General features: G+C 35.1%; 2 protein-coding genes across 3 annotated transcripts in view; one reads left to right on the top strand and one right to left on the bottom strand.

Moving 5' to 3' along the window:
• LOC136028679 (ATP-binding cassette sub-family F member 2-like) overlaps window positions 1–22,111 on the bottom strand; it is a 335,229-nt gene that overhangs the window by 251,691 nt on the left and 61,427 nt on the right. The window lies entirely within an intron of this gene.
• LOC136028656 (uncharacterized) overlaps window positions 18,679–22,111 on the top strand; it is a 100,544-nt gene continuing 97,111 nt past the window's right edge. For both annotated transcript variants that reach the window (XM_065706488.1, XM_065706483.1), the window contains exon 1: window positions 18,679–18,878. In XM_065706488.1, the coding sequence (XP_065562560.1) occupies window positions 18,802–18,878 (77 nt within the window). In that variant the 5' untranslated portion in view covers window positions 18,679–18,801. The remainder of the gene's footprint in view (window positions 18,879–22,111) is intronic.

The following is a 22,111-nucleotide window of genomic DNA, read 5'->3' as shown; positions in this document are numbered from 1 at the left end:
TTGAAAGTTTAAGATTTCATTCCGCTCTAATTTTATTTTTATTTTCAATGCTGTAATAAACAGAAAAGAAAATATTGGTTATATGATTCGTTTTCAGTGAAGCGCCATTGACGAAATAGGCTTTAGACTTTCACAATTAGAGAAGGGGGTAGTAATTAAACTATTGCTTGTAGTGAAGCTATATTTGACTGGATCAGTCTTTGAAAGAAAGTCTTGAAAGCTCAAGAGTTCAAAATCAAATTTTACTATACTTGTTATGTTTATTTTCAATGCTGAAATAAGTACAAAAGACAAATAAAGTACAAGTTAACCTGAATAAATACAGTAATAGGCGTCGTTGTTGGGGCCAAGGGGGGCAATTTCCCCCAAACAAAATTTGAAAAATTATTATTTTTCAAGTAACTAAAAATTTTGTTTTTTTTTATTTTCAACTTTTCTCTTTACTTCCAGTAAATACTTATTTACTAAATTAATCCATGCTCACTTTTAATATAAAAAACCTCAGAATACGAAAAACAAGTATTCGTTACACTTCCTTATGTGTTCCACTATTAAGATTTCTGCAAATATAGCCGCTTTGAAACTTCTGATTCAACACCATAGACTCCAAAGCTTTCTCGTCAAGAAAAAAGACGTCCCTAGTTAATGGCACAATTACAAAAATAGTCTGTAATTCCTGTTTTCCAACGTTTGCTCAGGTCAATTTTTTGTTCCTGATATTTAAGGTTCTTCTACTCCCTAGAATCTATCAGTCTGAGATTAGATTTTCCTATTCGAAAACTTTTGAAAGTGAATAAGGATGCACCCTCCGCATCTGGATATAGAACAGAAATGTAATCTTTGAAAAATAAGAAGATAGATATGTAGTGAATATAATTTTCTGAATAAAAAAGAAATCACTGAAAACAAAATAAGACTTTGTGCTTTTTTTTAGATAATATTCGAACTATAACTAGATAAGTCAAATTAGTTGTACTGTGATCATGGAAGCTGGTAGGGAATAGGTGGGGGGGGGTCTACTCTGGGAATCACTTAGTTGTTTTAATTTTCACTTCCGATTTCCAATAGAAACTCCGATAATGTTCAAATTCTCTTATTTTTAATTGAAACGCCTAAAAAGCGCTGATAAGGTCCTATTCCTTCGTTTTGGACCCATATGCTAATTCATAAATGTAGAATTGCCTCTATTAATAATAACACGCTTTCTTCTCGTTATTTTCACGTTTCTATATATTTATTTTTATCAGCTACAAAAAGTATTGGCATAAATGTGCTAAATTATTACTTAAATAGTCGAATTATTATTGAAATGAGTGGATTATTTCTGAAATTAATCGAATTCCACGCAACACCAGTGATACTTGTGGGACACTTATTTCTGTATCACCGTACTGCATGGAGCCCACTGCAAGTAGGAAAAAGTGTATTCGAACACGTTCGAACAATATATGTATATTTTTATCACATTAAGAAATGTTGTGTGAACATATAAGTGACACCAACTTAAACTCTTTTTCTATTGTTTTCAGTTTTAACATGCAGTACTAGGGGACCAAGCCTCCCTTAGCGACGGGAATTATAAACATAAACACGATATTTAATTTACCCACCTCTCGAGAATTATACATCCCCCATATCCTGATTCACACGAGAAAAACTTGTATCGTTTTTCTAGATTTTTTATTTTTTTTTTAACAGATAAAATGGGGAAGGTAATTTTCAAACTCTGTGTCAATTTTCCCCTCTGATTAGTATCCCTGCCAAGTTTTAATTAATTCAAGGTTTCTCCCGCAATGCTACCAAGAGTTATTCAGATTTTCTGGATATTCTTTATTAAGCAATGCCCGATGCATAAGTTAATGTTTCTATCTTTAATCTTCAAATACTTTTAAATTGAAAATGCAATCGTTATTTTAAATTTCGGGAAAATTTTCAGGGGGAAAATTTTATGCACAGGATAATTTTCGCTGGGGTGGGGGAATTTTCCACTGAAAATTTGTCCGTGAAGTCTTTTCAATGGAAAAGACCCTTTTTTATTATTTTGGGTACCACATAGCACTCTTACACGGCTTTATCAAATCAAATTTATAAAAAGATAAAACAAAATATAAGAATTAGCTTAACGGTTCTCTATGATGTTCCACTGCCCTGACAGTGACGAAGAAAAGAAAACAAAAAAAAAACGATTTTCCTTCTTGTTCAAGGAGGCGGGTCGTAATTTTCCTGTAAAGTTTTTGACAATGGAGATTCAGAGGGTGTACTTCTTGGTTCGCTACGACCTCATTTTCAAATGGCATGCAACTGAATGACGAAATGCAGGGGGATGTTAGAATAGCGCGGAGTTAAACTGCAAGATTTAGTCCCCTGGGCTGGGTGCGGGAGTTGAGAAAAGTGGAAGAGGGATAGGTACTTTAATTTTAGCCAGAAGCTGGCAAAAAAAAACTTTTATGAAATTCGCTATCACACTCCTGAATGCATGTTTACACTACACTGATGTCGTCTGCAGCCACTTATTGCTGACATTTTAGTGAAAGCTGAGGACCAGTACTTAATTTAATGTTTGTTTGATGTGAGTCTAATGTGTTAATATGTATTGCGTTTTGTTTTGAAATTAACCAAGTAGTGTCTTTACTAAATAATAATTTTAATTCACTACTTCTTGAATAAAAATGTGCTATTGAAGACTTGCACATACCACCTTCACTTTTTTCTATTGAGTGTTCAGTGTCCATAATAGAATAATTTTGGAAAATGATTTCGCACATCTTGAAAACGTATTTAGGCTTGTGTTTTTCACAAATGTTCCAACACCCCTTTCCCCTGAAGTATATACCATGCCCTCCTGAATCCCTGGATGTGGACCCCCTATTGCCTCCCCCCTCCTTAAAAATGCAGGAACTACGCCCACACACAAGTGTATTTTAATTTGCCTCAGTTTTGCCACTCCATGGCGAAGTTCAAGGTCCAACTAGTCCTCTAACATCCTCTGGAAGTTGCAAATTAATACGCCAAGTCGTTCCTGGGATATTGCAGACATATTATTTTGATAAACTTGCTTTCAATAATTTATTTTAATTTACCTTGTTACTTAACCGTTGCTAAAGTCCAAATAGGGCTTTTAGTAGACCAACATTTTAGATGGATCAAAATTTTACCACCTCCCCTTTTCTCGTGTCTTGTCCTCCAAATCTAAATTCTAGGTCTACTATCCCCCAATGTTTTCTAAGAATTCCAACTTGCCCCCCAGCTATTCCCCAAATATATTAGATATGCTTTTTTGATAACTTGGCACGCAAAGACTATTATTGGACGGCATACTAAGTTATTAGTTAGGCATACTAAACTAATCACCACACAACAAAATAGGCTTCTATTGAATTAAGTAGACTATTTTAAATCAAGACAATTTTCTCGGCTTTCAATAACTTTATTTCTACCATGACAAGTATTTAATCAGCCAAATATGACAAATTTATACAACTCAATAAAATATTCCCTCCTAGTGGGCTAATCATTCAAAAAGTCTGAACAAACTCACGACTGAAGCCTACATTCAAACTCCAAGTCATGTTAAAAGGAGGTGCCTATATTAACTTTTACGTCCTAATAGTAAAATGTTGAAAGAAAAATAGGTCAAACCAATCAAACAGTTCGTGGTAACTAACTGTAGTAGGGAGTGACCCGGATCAATAGTAACTGAAACTCTAATAAAAAGGAATTTTGATACCAGCATATACATCAAAAGAACTGGATATTTTGTACTTGTTTTAAACATATAAGTTTCATCGAGTTTAGTCTTCGAATGAAGGTAAGGAGCGACATTAAAACTTAAAACGAAGAGAAATTATTCTGTATATGAAAGGGGCTGTCCCCTCCTCAACACCCCGCTCTTTGCGCTAAAGTTTGACTCTTTCTCACAACTCTACTTTTGAAAAAAAAAAAAAACTTTAGTGTAAAGAGCGGGGTGTTAAGAAGGAGACAGTCCCTTTCATATTGGAATAATTTCTGTTCGTTTTAAGTTTTAATGTCACCCCATACTTTAAATTTTAAAAAATGTTTTTTTTTTTTATTTAATTTTAGAATAAGGCAGCCTAAAATGTTACCTAAAATATTGGGAAACAACCCAACAGCTAGTATAAAGCGGAATTTCCTGCTTAAAAGGTCCTTTGATTTTAAGTACTTAGAATGAATAATAATAAAAAAAAATTGAAAAGGGAAATTCGCCTCATAGAATCCCCTCTGACTATGGCAAAAAAAAAAAAAAAAAAAAAAAAAAAAAAAAAAAAAAAAAGAAAAAAAAGCTACTAATTGGTGGTACGAAGAAATTTCTTCCTAAAAACAGGATAGCAATAACCATATACTTTTTTATGTAACAAACAATAAAATTAAAATTGAATTGTAAGATAATGATTAGAAATTTAAGCTCAGTGCCTAAAAATCAACACTGGCCTTAGTTATCGATATAAACTGAATTTGAAAAGCAAAGGGTATGTAGACTACTGTGGGTGCCAAAGTGTTATGAACCATTAATGGAGAAATGGTCGCTAAGCACTAGCTTCCACCACTTTTTAGCAATGGGTAAAAATTAGGAACGACCAATCAGAAATTAAGTGTATTTATAGATGGGTGCGCCACTGTGTGCCGGTGTGGCTTCTGAAACTTCGGAGAGTTCAAATAGTCTTATGACTCTTAAAATTTGCGTTTTAATGGAAACTTAGTTTATTTATATGATAAATGACTTCGTCATGCTTATAATGGAATATTATAAGACTTTTTAGTCTCCGCATAATGGAAAAACAATAGTAATGGTAGTAGCTCATTTCCACTATATAATAAAAGCTTCTGCCTTAAGGATTTCAGAGAAATCTCCTGTAGAACATTCTCTGATTGGTTATTTACGCCTCACTAACGTTCAATACAGTATGAAGCACTGTATACCATATAGTATGACAACTAGAATACTTAGGGAGTAAAAAGATATTAACAAATTTGTATGAAGTTCGTTGAAAATTTTTACAATATTAAATTTCATTAGATGAATTAACTTGCAGTTTGATATTGCTGTGTATTTTTGCATTTAATCGCTTTTAAAAATTTGAATTTTTGAATTTGATCAATTTTAAATTTTACTACAACCAGAGAGCAAATTTTCACCTATAAGTCTAATAACTTCACTGTTTTTGGTCTGTCAGAAATTTAATGTACATGTGCATAAATTTGGAGCTTCACCCAAAATATATTTGGTGCTACACCCAAAAGACCCAAAAAATCTTCAGAGAACTTTTAATCTATGTCAAATTTCTAGTGTCTTCGTCGAATTAACTTCAACTCCCAAGTATTGCTCCCTCGAAAAGCAAAATCTTGCGTATACGCCTGATGGTGGTAATCCCATTAAATGATTTTGAGATAGCCTCTTTTTTTAAAGATAACTAAGATTTCAAAATAGATGATGATTTCCTGTGAAACATAAAATATTTTGATTCTTTCTCTTGCTTGTCGTAAGTAATAGTTTTATCTTTTGCTTTAATTTTTATTAATTCAAATTCGAAGTTGACGCCAACATTACAGGTAAAACAAAATAAAGTTAACCCTATCTAATTTATATGGAATCGCGACTATAGACACAAAATCCTTTCTAGTGCATCAACTGACAAAATCTCACAATTTCTGAAGCTGATTCGGGTATTTCAACCTTTTGAAAAAAAAAAATTTACATGACAATTTTTGAAATTTGCAATTTTGTTGTTCGTTATTGTCTGGTTGTTTCAGCATTAACAGCGATGTCTGGAATTGGTCAATTTGTCTAGTTCTATTGCGGCTTATTATCGTCATCCCTACCAGTCTAATTAAGAAAAATGATGCCCCCCTCTGCCACTCCAAAGGCTTCATTTGTAAAGAAAAAATAGTTTTAATTTATTATTATTGAAAAAAATACTACTAGGACGAAAATGTGCTGAAAACCTTGTTACCGGCAAAAAATCTTAAGCCCATAAGCCGCTTGAGCTTCGACGCATTCATGAAAATTGGCATCAACTTTTTTTTTTCTTTTAGAGGGACTGTGGCTTAGCACTTTGTCTTTAATAAATTTATAATAAAATAATACTTAATCATTTTCAATATTTCAGTTTTCTTCGGAGCCTTTACTGTAGATATCAGTAAAAGCTTTCTTCGAAGGAACTTTCTTCGAAAGCCTCCAAGTTAGATTTGGATGGAGGGGGAGGGGCTAATTGCTTCCTAGTAAATGCATGAGTTGAAGAGGTGGTGAAAAACCACACGAGTATAATTTTTCCTCAATTTCTTAAATGGTTTGCTAGTAACTGCACTTTAGCGTCGTGTTATTAAAGAGCTTATTAATATTCTAAGTCCCATGTAAGTAAATAGAGAGATTTAGGTTAAAACAGCATATTTCAGGGCTAGTAGCTTCTGGAACCAGCCTGGAATCCAGACGTGATACATTTTGTTTAAAAAAAAATCCATGCTGACATGTTTATGAATATTTTGCAAAAAAGATTCGACAGTTACCATCCATATTAACATGATCAAAGATAGATTTGGGAAAATAGCGTTGAATTATCGTCCGGGATCTGACATGTTCGTGATTTGTAGGGAAGAGATTGACAGCTATCAAGTGCTTAATGAATGATTAATTGTTAGGTCTGATTTTAGGTATGAAGTTAAGAAGGGCAAATACTAAAGTTGTCTCATCGAGAAGAACTACATGATCTGGATTTTCAGCAATTTGGAGGGCGAAAGCAGAATCACTATTCTCATTTTTATTTTAAATTTCTCATCTCAGAGAAACCTTGTGATCATACCGTCTATTCACCAGAAGCCAGTGATTCCCCCCAGAAAATACTTCCACAGAATATCCCCCCTTTCCCTCAGAACTTCCCCCCCCCCCATTTTCCCCCAAAATAATTCCAGATTTTTAATAGGAAGGAAATTGAAACTTTTAATCTACTGTTTAATTTAGGGGTAATCGTATTGCATTACCTATGGTAATTTTTTTTTACCGGAGGCACTTCATGTGAAAGGAGTGGTCGAATAACATTTACAGGGGGCTCAGTCAGGTGGGAATTGAAAGTTACAGTGCCCTTTTCTGAGATTTAGTCTCATTTTCAAACAATTGCTACCGAATGAGCTGTTACTGACGAAAGTGTCTAAAAGAAATTCTTATTCTAGTTTAATGGTCCTTGTGTTTCAGCAGTTGTTTTTTTAAAGAATCTTCAAATAAATATAGAATTAGCTTTAAGGTAGAGCCATAGGAGAGTGGAGGGAGAAATTGATATATAATCCTCAAGGCCGTATCCAAGACTTTTGTTTGAGGGGGAGACTTCAGAACAGGCATGGTCACCTGAATCGGAATCTAAGTCTCAAGGAGATAACCCAGATCTGCCAGCAGATGTTGAAAATGGTCTAAACGACTGTGAAAGTGTCTCAATGTTCTGCTATAATGATCCAGTGCTTAGTTAATCACTTGTCTAAGTGATGCAAACCTTGTTTTTAAAATTTTTCTTGATAGGAGCTTGAAACTTCTACGGTAGGGTTCTCTGATACGCTGAACCTGATGGTGTTGTCTTCGAACTGTTTGATCATTGTTTTTTTTTTCAGTTCTACTTAGATGAACAATTTAAGGTTGGTGCTACAATAGATAAGTGCCAAAAATGTCTTTAAAAGCTGTAAGCAATGCTTGAAAAGAAACTCTCGACTGGTCTTGTAGCAACAAGATAACTCTAAAACACCTATTTTACCATGTATTTTCTAGGGAGTACCTTATTTTACCTTATTATACCAATTTTCCTTTTTTACCAATTATACCAGTTTTCCTTACCGAGTTTTTATTTTACGGTAATTTTACAACACTCCCTAGTAATAGTAGTAATTAGTAATCAAAGCCAACCTGACCCGATCTTTTTAAATGGAACGTAAATTAAACTATAGTCACCATCTAACTTAGGCTAAATTAAACTAACCAAACCTACCTGATCTAAATCCATTCATAATCATAATAAACCCTAATTTAGGCTAATATAACCTAACCGACTTAATTTAAAACGGTTCACAGTCGTAATCCAACCTTAATTAAGCTAATGCAAACTAGCCTAGTTAAATTCAATATGCCAAATTCGTGAGTTAAACACGTTCATAGTCAGAAGTTTTGTTAGTGTAACCTTACTCTTCTTAACCTAATTCAACATGTGAAAGTTAAATTTTTAGATTGAGCGGATCCTAGTCTGAAGAAGTTTACTGCATCGCATTTAACATATTTGTCATAAATATACATATTTGTTAAACTAAAATATAAAAATAAAATGCTGAGCACCAGCTTTCTTTCAGGGAAATCAACACCGAAAATTGTAAACAAATTCCCGAATTTCAAGCTAGATAATACATTTTTCCTTTTTTGAAAATTTGTATCTTTTATCAAATGGGGGATCCCAGCGCGTAGAAAATTTAGTGTAATCTATGAATTATGTTTTTCTTGATTTCTTATGGTCATTAAATAAAAACAAAGTTTTACAAACAAACAAAAGAACAGAAATTATTACATATATAATCGAAATTGCCTCCTCCTCAACTCATCGCGCTTTACTCTAAAGTTTTTTCGTACTTTTGAAAAAAAAAGCTTCTTGTTGTTCCAATTAAACAAACCTTGTGTTCAGGAGTCGTTCTTGAATTGAGGCACAATTCAATCTTGAGCGTAAAGAGCAAGGCGTTGATGTGGAGGCAACCCCCTTCATATACGTAATAATTTCTGTTTGTTTTAATGTTGCTCCTTACTTTCTGTTGAAAAAAGTTTTTTTTTCAGGGTTTTGTTCCAATCATATATGCATAACATACTAAGCATACCAATATCTGGCAGAGAGACAAGCTCTTTTTGCACAAATAAAACAACTAAAGTAGTAAATTACGAAATATATGTGTGATTAATTGAAATAAGAAGAAAAAAACTAATATTAATTACACACCATAGCAGACATCCCACCCGACGATAAACAAACACACAAAAAATTCAGTTTTATCAACCAGTAATGGGACAACAAGAGAAAAATGAAGACCCGAGAAAAACACCCAAAAACAAAACAAAACATCAAATCAATAATAATATATTAAACTTTTATTTTCAATAAATTAATGTATTAGTAAATCAATAATAGATTAAAGGTCTTAATAACTTAAGACCTTTCCCCTGGGGCTGTGGGGGTCATGTTATATCCAGAGGCATAGCTATTGGGCCTTTCAACTATGATGAATAAAATGGCTATCTCAAAATTTCAATCGGACAATTTTGGGGGTAAAGGGATGGAGAGAGGGCCTAGTTACCCTCCAGTCTTTTTGGTCACTAGAAAATAGTACTAGAACTTAAAATTTCTGTTTGAATGTGCCCTCTCACGATATTCTAGGACCACTGGGTCGATACGATCATCCCTGGGAAATAAAGATAAACAAATAAACACGCACCTGTGATCTTCTTTCTGGTAAAAAATACGAAATTCCACATTTTTGCAGATAGAAGCCTAAAACCTCTTCAATAGTGTTCTCTGATACGCTGAACCTCATGGTGCGATTTTAAATAAAATTCTATTGATTTTAGGGGATCTTTACCTCTCTTTTGAAAATAAGGCGAATTTTCTCAGGCTCTTAACCTTTGATGGTTACGACTAAACTTATTGAAACTTATATATTTGAAATCAGCATAAAAACCTGGTTCTTTTCATATATTAAATAAAAAAAACAAGTTTTTTCAACTGAAAGTAAGGAGTGACATCAAAACTTAAAACGCACAGAAATTACTTCGTATATGAAAGAGGCTGCTTCCTCATCAATGCCCCGCTCTTTACGCTAAAGTTTGACTCTTTCTCTCAATTCTTCTTTTTAAAACAGTAAAAAACTTTAGCGTAAAGAGCGGGACGTTGATGAGGAAGCAGCCTCTTTCATGTACGAAGTAATTTCTGTGCGTTTTAAGTTTTGATGTCACTCCTTACTTTCAGTTGAAAAAACTTGTTTTTTTTATTTAATTTCTGAACGTTTTTGAATCAATGCATGTTTTGATTTTGGCTCTCCGCAGAGGAATAATCAAAACGAAATTTGCATATTTTTTTTTTTTTTTGGGTCAATGGCTTTCTCATAATTTTAAGAAAAAAAGCGGGGGACGAAGCCTAGTTGCCCCCCGATTTTTTGGTTAATTAAAAAGGCAACTAGAACTTTTAATTTTTTACGAATCTTTTTATTGGTAAAAGATTTACGTAACTTATAAATTAGCTTACGTAAAGAACTTTTGTATTCTCATGTTTTTATTACATATATGAGGGGATTCGCCCCATCGTCAATACCTCGCTCTTTACACTAAAGCTTAAATTTTATCCCAATTCATTAAGAATGACCCCCTGAATCAAAAAAGCCGTAGAATAAATAGTTGAAATTACCGAAAATACTTTAGCGTAAAGAGCGAGGTATTAGAAGGAGGTGAGCCCCTCATATGGGTAATAATTTCTGTTTGTTTTAAGTTTTATTGCTGTTCCTTGCTTCCAGCTGAAAAAGCTTTTTCACTTTTATTTTTTAATTTTTTTTTAAATAATGCTAGTAATTCCTGCTCTCCCTTCATGGAAATTTTCTTCTCCCATTACAAATTCTCGAAGGAAAGTTCCCCTAGCATATCCCCCTCTTCTCAACCCCTCCCCCAAACCAAAAAAACCCTCCTGAAAACGCCTGTATACTTCCCAATAACCATTACTATATGTAAGCACAGGTCAAAGTTTGTAACTTGTTGCCCCTCCCACGGGGACTGTGGGGGAGTAAGTCGTCCCCAAAGACATAGTTATAAGGTTTTTCGACTACGTTGAATAAAATGGCTATCTCAGAATTTTGATCCGTTGACTTTGGGAAAATAATTAGCGTGGGAGGGGGCCTAGGTGCCCTCCAATTTTTTTGGTCACTTAAAAAAGGCACTAGAACTTTTCATTTCCGTTAGAATGAGCCCTCTTGCAACATTCTAGGACAACTGGGTCGATACGATCACCCCTGGGGAAAAAAAAACAAAAAAACAAATAAACACGCATCCGTGATCTGCCTTCTGGCAAAAAATGCAAAATTCCACATTTTTGTAGATAGGAGCTCGAAACTTCTACAGTAGGGTTCTCTGATACGCTGAATCTGATGATGTGATTTTCGTTAAGATTCTATGACTTTTAGGGGGCGTTTCCCCCTATTTTCTAAAATAACGCAAATTTTCTCAGGCTCGTAACTTTTGATGGGTAAGAATAAGCTTGATGAAACTTATATATTTAAAACCAGCATTAAAATGCGATTCTTTTGATGTAGCTATTGGTATCAAAATTCCATTTTTTAGAGTTTTGGTTACTATTGAGCCGGGTCGCTCCTTACTACAGTTCGTTACCACGAACTGTTTGATCTGTTGGTATCACAAAGTTGTTCAAGTCTTGGGAGAGTATGTAAGATTTGGAAGTAGTACTTTGAGTTGCTTCACTAAAATGAAAATTCTAAAAGTTTAAAGTTAAGAGCTATTTTTGTTTATAAATGTTTGAATCGTTATTCACCGGAGTGCTTTTAGGAAATTTTTAAGTCTAACTCGTTTTATCATTGTTATGAAACTAGGCATTCTTCAGGGATAGTGTCTGAGGCTCGGAGTACTCGACGGGGATCTTTATTTCCGCGTTTTGCAGGGTCACAGCTGTGGAATTCACTTCCTGAGGGTATAAAGGTGACAGATAATGTTAGTCAATTCAAGAGTGGGTTGAAACGTTATCTTCTGGGAAGTTGTCAATGATTTAAGTTGATTTAAATATGTCATTTATGGTCTATCAACGATATTGTGGGTTAATGATGTTAATGATTGTTAATGATGTTAATGATTTAAGTTGATTTAAATATGTCATTTATGGTCTATCAACGAGTAGGTTATTTATTGTAAATTTCTATTTGTTTTGAACTTCATTTATATTAATGGTAATTTGTGGTAGTTGAACGCTAGGGAGGCTATTTGACTTTATTTCTTCTCATTTTTGGCTTAGTGGAGCTCTTTACTTTTCTTTCAAAAACTTCTTTAGTGAAAAAAGTTTAATATCTTTTCGGAATTTTTTCGGATTTCCCTTGTTTGGCTTGCTATTTGTATGTCGGAGAAACTTTTTCAACAATTTTTAATCCTGGCAAAAAATAATATTGTCTAATTCAAGTTTATACCTCCTCAAGTTAACCTGAAAATGAAACTTAATATCACTCCCAAAAATTCTATGTATGCTCTTTGACAATCTGGATGCACTTACACTCTTTTGATTTATTTAAGTTGCTAGAGCAGTAGCAGTAACAGTAGTAGCCCCGAAAGTTTCCAATAAGTACACCCAGTCATTCTCGATATATTGCCTTACACACAGTGCCTTTTGATTTAGTTCTAAACCAATATTTAGTCTTCAAACATGATGGGCCAATTTCATATTATGTGGGGGTGTGGGGTTGACATATCCAATATCTCTAGAGAAATAGCTGTTCCACTTTTCTATTATGCTTTACAAAATGGTTGTCTCTAAATTTTGATTGGACGTGTTTTGAAAATGAAATCGGCTTGGGAGGAGGGCTTCCTACCCTCCAATCTCTTTTTACTATTAAAAAGGGCACAAAAACTTTCGATATTGAATCAAATTAGCTCCTTTAGAATTTTCAATGATATTATTAGCTATTATTCAGCGCAAATTCGTTTTATTGAAACTCCCCCTAAGCTTAGAAGAAGAAGTTTAGAAGTTTATTATTATTCAGTACAATACAATTCAAAATGGAATTACAATACACTTATTCCCCCTCGAAAGGCTCCATGGCCAGGGATACAAGGGGGGTACAAAAAAAATACAAATAACAACTACAATAAAAGCAATATATATAAATGGTATACAATATAAGCAACAGCTACAAAAAAGAAAAAAAAAGAGAACAATAGAACATACCTGAACATAAAGATCATACCTGAGGCCTGGGAGTTAAGGCGCAGAGAAGAGAACCATACACCGTGAACAGAACTCAGGGGACATCAACTCCTCAGAGGAAAAACAAGTTATTCTATTTGATTCTTTATTAAATGACCCTTAAGAATCCTTTTAAAAGTCCCAAATGCATGGCATCTCTGTACTGAAGAAGGCAGTGAATTCCAGACCTGTTGACAAGCAATGAGGGGATTGAAATCTGATCGAATAGTAGGGGTAGGTGGAATGTAGATATTATTTGAAGAACGAAGGCTATATGTTACTGAATCAGAAACAAACGTAGGAGTTTTCCGAAGAGATTTTGGAAGATTGCCGTGAAGCTGATGAAAGACAAAAGAAGCACAAGAAATAATGTAAATAGACCGTAGACTTAAGAGCGGTGTTGGTGAAGAACGGTTCGTGTCCATAACCAGACGCCGTGCTTTATTATGCATAACAGAAAGTGACCGCAGCGTAGACGGAAAAGTAGACATCTATACAATGGGGCAATAAGAAACGTATGACTGGACAAAACAGAAAAAAAAGAAGTTTCAAAATAGATCAAGGAAATGTGCGTCTAAGTTTTCGAATGATACCCAAACTCCGTGAGACCTTAACCCTAATCATGGCTACATGGTTTCTGAATGAAAGATTCTCATCAAACAGGATACCAATAAACTGGACCACCCGATTCTCAGGTCTACACAAGGAGCCTTGTGCACCTGAAGGTGTGTAAGCTGAGGGAAAGCTATACCAATTCGAGAAAAAATAAGAAAATGTGACTTATCAACATTCAAGACCAAGTTATTCGTATTAAACCATGAAATAACTCTCTCGAATAATGCCACAAGACTATACTTCATATCACATTCCGTCCTCCCAATGGTCCCAAGAGTGGTATCATCCGCAAAAGCAACAAGAAAATCTTCGTTAGAAGTAGTATTGGAACACGACCGAACATCAGGATGACACAGCTTGCAGCATGCCAGAGGCCTGGTGTTTTTTACCGCCGAAATCAGATCATTAACATAAATCAGAAATAAAATGGGACCAAGAACAGATCCCTGAGGGACGCCATAATATACTTCAGAAGGGCTCCAGAAAAGCGGATTAATTGAAATAAGCCTACCAGAAAGATGTGAATCAAACCAAGAAAAGCGTTTGATCTTATACCAATATGCGATAAAGTTCCGCCTTAATACCTGCAGTGTCGTTAGTTACAGTAACTGTAGTGGTAGTATTAACAGCATGTAAATTTTACCTTTTGGTCAATTGATCTTCCCCTTTAAGCATTTTCTTAAAGTTCCAACTGAATACTCAAATCCATTCCTGAGATAGGTCTTTTGACTATGTGTATACACATCGTGTCTTTTGATTTAGTTCAAATTCCCCCCCCCCCAAAAAAAAAAAAAAATTAATGTACCACTGCGGTTGCAGTAGTAATAGTGGAAGTGGTACTAGTAATGGTGTTTGTAGTAGTAGTAGCGTACAAATATTACTTTTTTGTCAATTGATCGTCTCCCTTATCATTTCCTGAAAGTTCCAAATTAATATACTCGGACATTCCTCAGTTACGCCCTTTTGAGAGCCAGTAACCACGTAATGTGTTGTGATTTAGTTCAACACTCCCCTCAACGTTCTCTGAAAGGCCCACCCGAATGCTCTTTGTCTTTTTGGAAAGTAACGGTCAAACATGCTTATCTTTCTCAATATCATATAGTGAACGAAGTGATATAGTGAATAGACAGTGAACGAATTGCCTAACTTACAGTCCTTGTTCTGGGGGCTGTGAGAGGATTGTCGTCCCCAAAAGCATAATCACAAGATCTTTTAACTATGCTGAAGAAAATAGACGTCTCATAATTTTGATAAGACGTTTGTTTTGGAAAATGATGATCACAGGAGGGGGAGGGGCTGGTTGCCCTCAATTTATTTTTGACTTTTAAAAAGATCCCAATAACTTCCGATTTCCAATCAAGTGAGCCCTTTCCAAAGTTAATATGACCACCTACTCTATAAAGCCTTATATCCCTTCTGGGCGTGATTTACAACCCTGGCCCCCAGGTTCTGAGGGGCTATTTCCATCCCAAAGGGCATTTTTCTAGGAAATATGGAATATTTTGAACAAAGTGGGTATACCAATATATCTCTATAGGATGCATTTGGGGAAAATAAGACGTGGGGAGAGGGCTAGTTGCCCTCCTATCTCTTTTGACTCTTAGAAAGTACTTTAGGACTTCTGATATCCAATTAAGTGAGTCTTATCCGAAGTTATACGACCACCCTTTCCATATAACAAACCTCTGATGTTAACAATGAGCAACTACTATAAAATATAGTCCTTGTCCTGAGGGCCGTACCGGGGGGATGTTATCCCCAAAAATGTAATTACTGGACTTTCAAATATTATTCACAAAATGGCTATCTAAAAATGTTGATTGGATGTATTTGGGGAAATGATGGATGTGAGGGCTGGTTGCCCTCTAGTCACTTTCTACTATTAAAATCGGTACTAGAATTTTCAATCTCCAATTCAATTAACCTCCTCCGATGTTTATGTAACCATACTTTCCATAAAAAACTTAAATGCCTCTGGGGCATAACTTATAATCCGTCCCTGAGGGCTCTGTGGGAAGGACTGTAACCTTCAAAGACTTAATTACCGGACCTTTCAACTACGCTGGACAAAATGGTTTTCTCAAAATTTTAATTGAAGGCATTTATGGAAATAATTGGTGCGGGGAGGGGCTTGATTACTTCCAATGACTTTTGGCTATTAGAAAGGGCAATGGATGTTTTAGTTTTGGCTTTCCGCACAAGAATAATTAAAACGAAACTAGCATATTAATTTTTTTTGGCTAATTGGCTTTCTCATTGTTTTGACCGGACAATTTTGAAAAAAAGGAGCAGGGGAGGAGGCCTAGTTGCCCTCCAATTTTCTGGTTACTTAAAAAGTCAACTTGAACTTAATTTTTACGAACGTTCTTATTAGTAAAAAATATACGTAAGTTACGAATTAACTTACGTAACGAACTTCTATAATCGTATATTTTTAGTAAGTATATGAGGGGCTTTGCCCCCTCGTCAAAACCTCGCTCTTTGCATTAAAGCTTAAATTTTGTCCCAATTCCTTAAGGATGACCCCTGAATCACAAAGACCATAGAATAAATAGCTCAAATTGCTAAAAATAGTTTAGTGTAAAGATTGACGTATTGGGAGGAGGTGAACCCCTCATATGCATAATAATTTCTGTTCGTTTTAAGTTTTAATGCCGCTCTTTAATTTCACGTGAGAAAACTTTTTCATATCTATATTTTCATTGTTTTTAAATAATTATAGAATATCCTGCGACCCCTTTATGTAAATCCTCTTCCCCCATGAAAAATTCCTCCATGGAAAAATCCTCCCAAGTAACCACTTCCCCTCAACCCCCCACCAAAAAACCTGAAAACGTCTGTACACTTCCCAATAACCATTACTATATGTAAACACTGGTCAAAGTTTGTAACTTGCAGCCCTCCTACGGGGAGTGTGGGGGATTGAGTCGTCCCCAAAGACATGGTTATTTGGTTTTCGATTATGCTGAATAAAATGGCTATCTCAGAATTTTGTTTCGGTTACTTTGGGAAAAAATGAGCATGGGAGGGGGCTTAGGTGCCCTCCAATTTTTTGGTCACTTAAAAAAGGCACTAGAACTTTTAATATCCATTAGAATCAGCCCTCTCGCGGCATTCTAGGATCACTGGGTAGATACGATCACCCCTGGGGAAAAAAACAACAAAAACAAGCAAACAAATAAACACGCATCCGTGATCTGTCTTCTGGCGAAAAATACAAAATTCCACGATTTTGTAAATAGGAGCTTGAAACTTTCACAATATGGTTTTCTGATATGCTGAATCTGATGCTGTGATTTTTGTTACGATTCTATGAATTTTAGGGGGTGTTTCCCCCTATTTCCTAAAATAAGGCGAATTTCTCAGGCTAATAACTTTTGATGGGTAAGACTAAACTCGATGAAACTTATTTGTTTACAATCAGCATGAAAATATGATTCTTTTGATGTAACTATGGGTATTAAAATTCTGTTTCTTATAGTTTCGGTTACCATTGATCCGGGTCACTCCTTACTACAGTTAATTACAGCATATTTTCCATGTCCAGTAGCCCATTTCTGTCTGGGCAGATCGAAAACGTTATAGGCCTGGCATATAATTTTGGTTTGTGTTCGGAAATGTTCTAGTTCTGATATCACTTTTGATTCTGGACTGTTTGTTTCCTGCCCTACATGTTTCAAACTGATCAAGCTGATTCAGAAGGTATTGAGAACCGTTTTTGTAATTTGAAAGTGAAAAAAAAAACTACTTACTAAGGCAGAGCTACAAATGGCAGGAAAACAATTGAGAAATAATAAAAATTAAGGTACTGATTGTTTGGCAATTGATTTTGGGAATATGGCAGTTATTAAGTTGAAGATATTATGCTGAAAGTGATGTACTGTTTTGAAGGATTTCTACATATTTCGGTTTAGAATGAATCAGCAATAATGCAAGATTAGCAAGCTTTAAATTGTTACTTTAAAACGTGGATATCCTCAAAATTTCTACCCATAGGCTAGGGCCGTCAGAAAATAAGAGCTGCAGTTAGTTGTTAATTGTAGCTGTAGTTCACAAGATTCGTACTGGGATTCCAAATCAGGCGAGAATATATTCTATTTGACCCCTCTTAGCTTTAGATTTTATTGAATATGGATCAAAACCGTAAAATACTTTTTCGGACAAGTAAAAAGAAATTATTTTTAGGGAGGAAGGGAGACAATTTTTAGAGTACATAAATTTATCAGGTAAATAATAATACTAAAAACATGTTTTGGGGTGCCTTGTCTGATTGACTTTGAGACCCATATATAGCTGGGGTACTTGTATGATAAACCCATTTCCTCTCAAGTTGTTCATTCATTGACGCATTATAGAGGCTTTTTTTTCGTTCGTTACCTTCATCTTATCTTGAGACAAGACAAAGAGAAGTGACAGAATAGGTGGAAAATATATAATTCGGGGTATATATATTGGCAAATTTGGGGCGGGGGTGGTTGTTAAGGTATTTAAACAGTGTGAAGTTAGAAAACAATTCTTACTACATAATATGCAAAATATTTGTACCTAATATATCAAGTATGCAGACCCGCTATACATTACCCCCCTCCTAATGTGCAAATATATAGCCCAAATTTGTTTCTAAAGTATTATATTTTCGTCTCACTGTGGTATATTTTATTAGTATTGAGGGACAGGGGAACATATTAGAAGGATATTATGTAGTGGGTGTATCATACAAGTACCCCAGCTGGTTTTAATAATAAAAAGTTTTTTTTTTTGTGGTCTCGACCAGTTAGTAAGCGTTCAATATTTGCCACACTCCCTCCTCCTGAACCTCTAAAGAAGAAAAACAAACTGAAATAATATATTTGGGCATTATTTTCGTAGCCGAACATTTGGCAACGCTATTTAAAGACAAATACGCCTCTACATTTTTAAAATAAAGCTTTTTGTACCCTCCAATAATTTTCCCTTTTATTTTGTCAAAGTTAATTCACTTTTTGTATGATCCGAAACATACACATTTCATTCATGTGTTTTTCATCCTTTGAGGCACACGGCACGTTTTATTTTCTCTTTATAATTCTGTCAGGCAAATTTGACCAGTTTTAAAAGTAATCTGGTTGTAGAAACATCGTCAATTGGATATATTGTATGTGTTATCTTTCGTCTCTTTGAAACAGGAAAGGCACTTTTTGTACATGGAATATTTAATTTCTGAAGCTTGGAAATGATATTTTCAACTGATTTCTTACTTGTGCATGGTAGAGAGCCTGTGTTGTATCCCAAGGAACGAAGTGTTCCCAGGTTAGTTGTTGCCTTGTATTTTTGGTTGATTGGTGCTAAAAGGGAAATTATTTGTTAGAACTTCCAGCGCTTAAGACCTATTCACACCGAGATTTACAAACACACTGCTTTAACTAGCACTAATTTTCTAATCAGAATATTTTCTGATTTGCTGAAAAATTCTGTAAAATAGTTCGATTTACTCAAATTAGCGCTATTTACATACTGACATTAGTTGAACATCATTGTGAATGGGACAGGCGCTAAAAACTGGATAGGTCTTTGTGCGAATTAAGGGCTACTATGCTTACTTGGATGAGCATACACATATAATTTAATTTTGTCTGAGGAGGAGTAGTAATAGGCATATACAACCATAGGCTGAATTTTATGTGCAGCACTTCCAATGCTGTATAATAGAAATCTCAAATAATATAAAATATATAAGGCAGCGTCATTCAGTAAGGGGGGCCTGGCACCCCCTGCCTTATGGGCGCCCATGGCAATAGGCAATACAGGTTATTTTGAAACGGCGTGAATCAAGTGGTACGCTATATTCATCTTTTAGTTAGGCCTAGTGAATGAATCGAGAAAACCAAAATTTTAACACTAGGTATAAGCGGTAAAATTCTAGACACACACGCGTAATTTCGTCAAAATCCTTGGGAGGGAGGGGGGGGCAAAGTTGGAGCTAATTTTCCCAAATCAAAGGAATATGACCGTGAAAACTGAAAAATGATCCATATATTACCATATTTGCAAAGATATATTAAAGAAAACTTACCTGTTTCTCTGGATGCTTGAATTATACAGGCTTATCCTACTATTGACAAGATTTTTTTGCAGAAACTAAGTATCATCTGGGGGAGGGAACTTGGCTCTGGAGAGGACAGTTGCCCTCCGTGCCCCACAGAAAATCACGACCCTGCTAGGAAAGCTCAGAGTTGGGGCTGTTGAGAAGAAAACATGTTAAGAAAACAGTTCCGACCTCATAATACGCAGAAAAATTGAATTTAACACATTTTGAAGGTGCTTCCACTATACTTTACCCCAAGCCCCATCACTAATGTGCAAATATAGATAAAGTTCTAGCTTATGGACTATTGAGATGGAAACATATTAAGAAAACACTTTTTACTTCATAATACGCAGAACAATTGTAGCTGGCACATCTTGGCTGCAGCTCCACTATACTTTACCTTCAATCCCCCCTTCTAATGTGCAAATATATAGCCTAGCCCAAATTATATATTTCCAATCAAGGAACGGAAAAACACATGATAAATGTATAATTTGGGCTATAAATTTGCACATTAGGAGGGTTGCAGGTAAAATATGGTGGAAGCGATTTCAAAATATATTAATTAGCCTACGATATGCCTGTGTATTATGAAGTAAGAATTGTTCTCTTAGCCTGTTTCCTTCTCAACATTGAACAGTCTCAATTCTAGGCTTACATCCAGTGGTAAAATTTAATTTTCTTGATTCATTCACTAACTAAAAGTTAAATAGTCCTGTGGTGGCGCAGTGGGTTTGACCTTAGCTTGGTAATACGGGACCCAGAGATCGAATCATGCTGCAGCAATGCACTGCAGGGCCGACACAGGGACCTTAGTTGTCAAGAAGCGTCTTTAATCTGATACGATACAATACTAAAAGGTAAATATAGCCTACCAATCGATGAACATTTCAACCCTGTTTCCAAATAGCCTATACTAACTATTACTACCCCCAGAACAAATAGAATTAAACTATACCTGTACGTTCATCCGCTCAACCATAGTAGCCCTTAATTCACACGTAGACTCAATTTCTAGCGCCTATCCCATTCACAGTGATATTTAACTAAGGCTAATATTTAAATAGCCAGTATTGTTTTCTTGGTACTTATGCATTATACCAAACACATTCGAGAAGTTTCTCTTAGATGTGAGAAAAATCGGTTTATCTGTCTATTCATTCAGAGACAGTTAGCTTAGGCTGAGTGGAAAAACTATGATGTAAACATATTTTTGTTAAATGTTTAACATATAGAGTTGATATTTTGATTAGATTAAGTTATGTTAGGTATTTAATATAATGCGTTCTGGGCGGCCTGCTTTCCATAATTTTTGTCGGAGTTTCCATAATTTAGTTTCTAAAGTATTATGTTTTCATCTCATTTTGGTATATTTCATTAAGATTAACCTGACTTCACTTCTCGAGTGTGTTAGGTATAATGCGTAAGTACCGTTTTCTTAACACTTCTCCTCCTCAATAGCCTCAAATCTAGGCTTATACCACTATATCCACTTTTTCTGTTTTTCTAGAAAATGTAGAAGACAGGTTATGGTAACAGTCTAGTTTATCCTGAACTATAAAAGCTGAACTAAACTTCTGAACTAACCTTCTGAACTAAAAGCTGCAATCACAAAATTCGGCAACATTCTACACTAGCGACCTCACAGAAGGAAACATTAATAAAATGAAAGTAGTGCCATTAGATCCCTTATTTTATACTCTTTTGAAACATCATATTCGCGTTTGTGAAAATGCAGCCCCTCCCCTCACTCTTGGTGGTCCCAGGTATAACCCTAAATAATATATTTGTTTGTTGTTTTTATCTCATGATGCGTCATTTCTACCTTGTAATCCTTGGAAAAAACAGAAAATGAGGAATCTAGTGATAGTACTTTTATTTTATTAACTGGCTTTTTTTCTATGAGACTGCTAATAGTGAACCCAAGATTCTTACTTTTTTCTTTCGCAGAACTTATGCTTCGTCTCTTTGCATTATTAAATAAAAAAACAAGTTTTTTTTAACTGAAAGTAAGGAGCGACATTAAAATTTTAAACGAACAGAAATTATTCCGTATATGAAAGGGGCTGTCCCCTCTTTGACACCCCGCTCTTAACGCTAAAGTTTGACTCTTTCCCAAACTCTACTTGTTAAAACCATAAAGCCCGTTTTTTTTTATTTTCTCGATTGTTTTGAATAATCTGTCAGCTTATTGTTTTCTTCGCACGAATTTGGGTCCCCCTCGAAGTGAGTGGATGCTCTATAAGATTCCCACACATTTTGCTTGCTCAGAAATTAGAAATAAAGTACGTTCTCACGTCAAAATGTCTTATGAGACTGAAATGAGTTCTTCGGACCAATCTTGGGGGGATAGACATCTCGGATCTCCTCTTACATAAAGGTCTTGATAATTAATTGTATAAAAACGTGCTCCAAGTCCTTAAAGAGCTCAACATTCTTCACTCTCGCGTCCCCA

This window comes from Artemia franciscana, chromosome 1, assembly GCF_032884065.1.
Source record: "Artemia franciscana chromosome 1, ASM3288406v1, whole genome shotgun sequence".
NCBI lineage: Eukaryota > Metazoa > Arthropoda > Branchiopoda > Anostraca > Artemiidae > Artemia > Artemia franciscana.
This window is presented reverse-complemented; position numbering and strand designations above follow the sequence as displayed.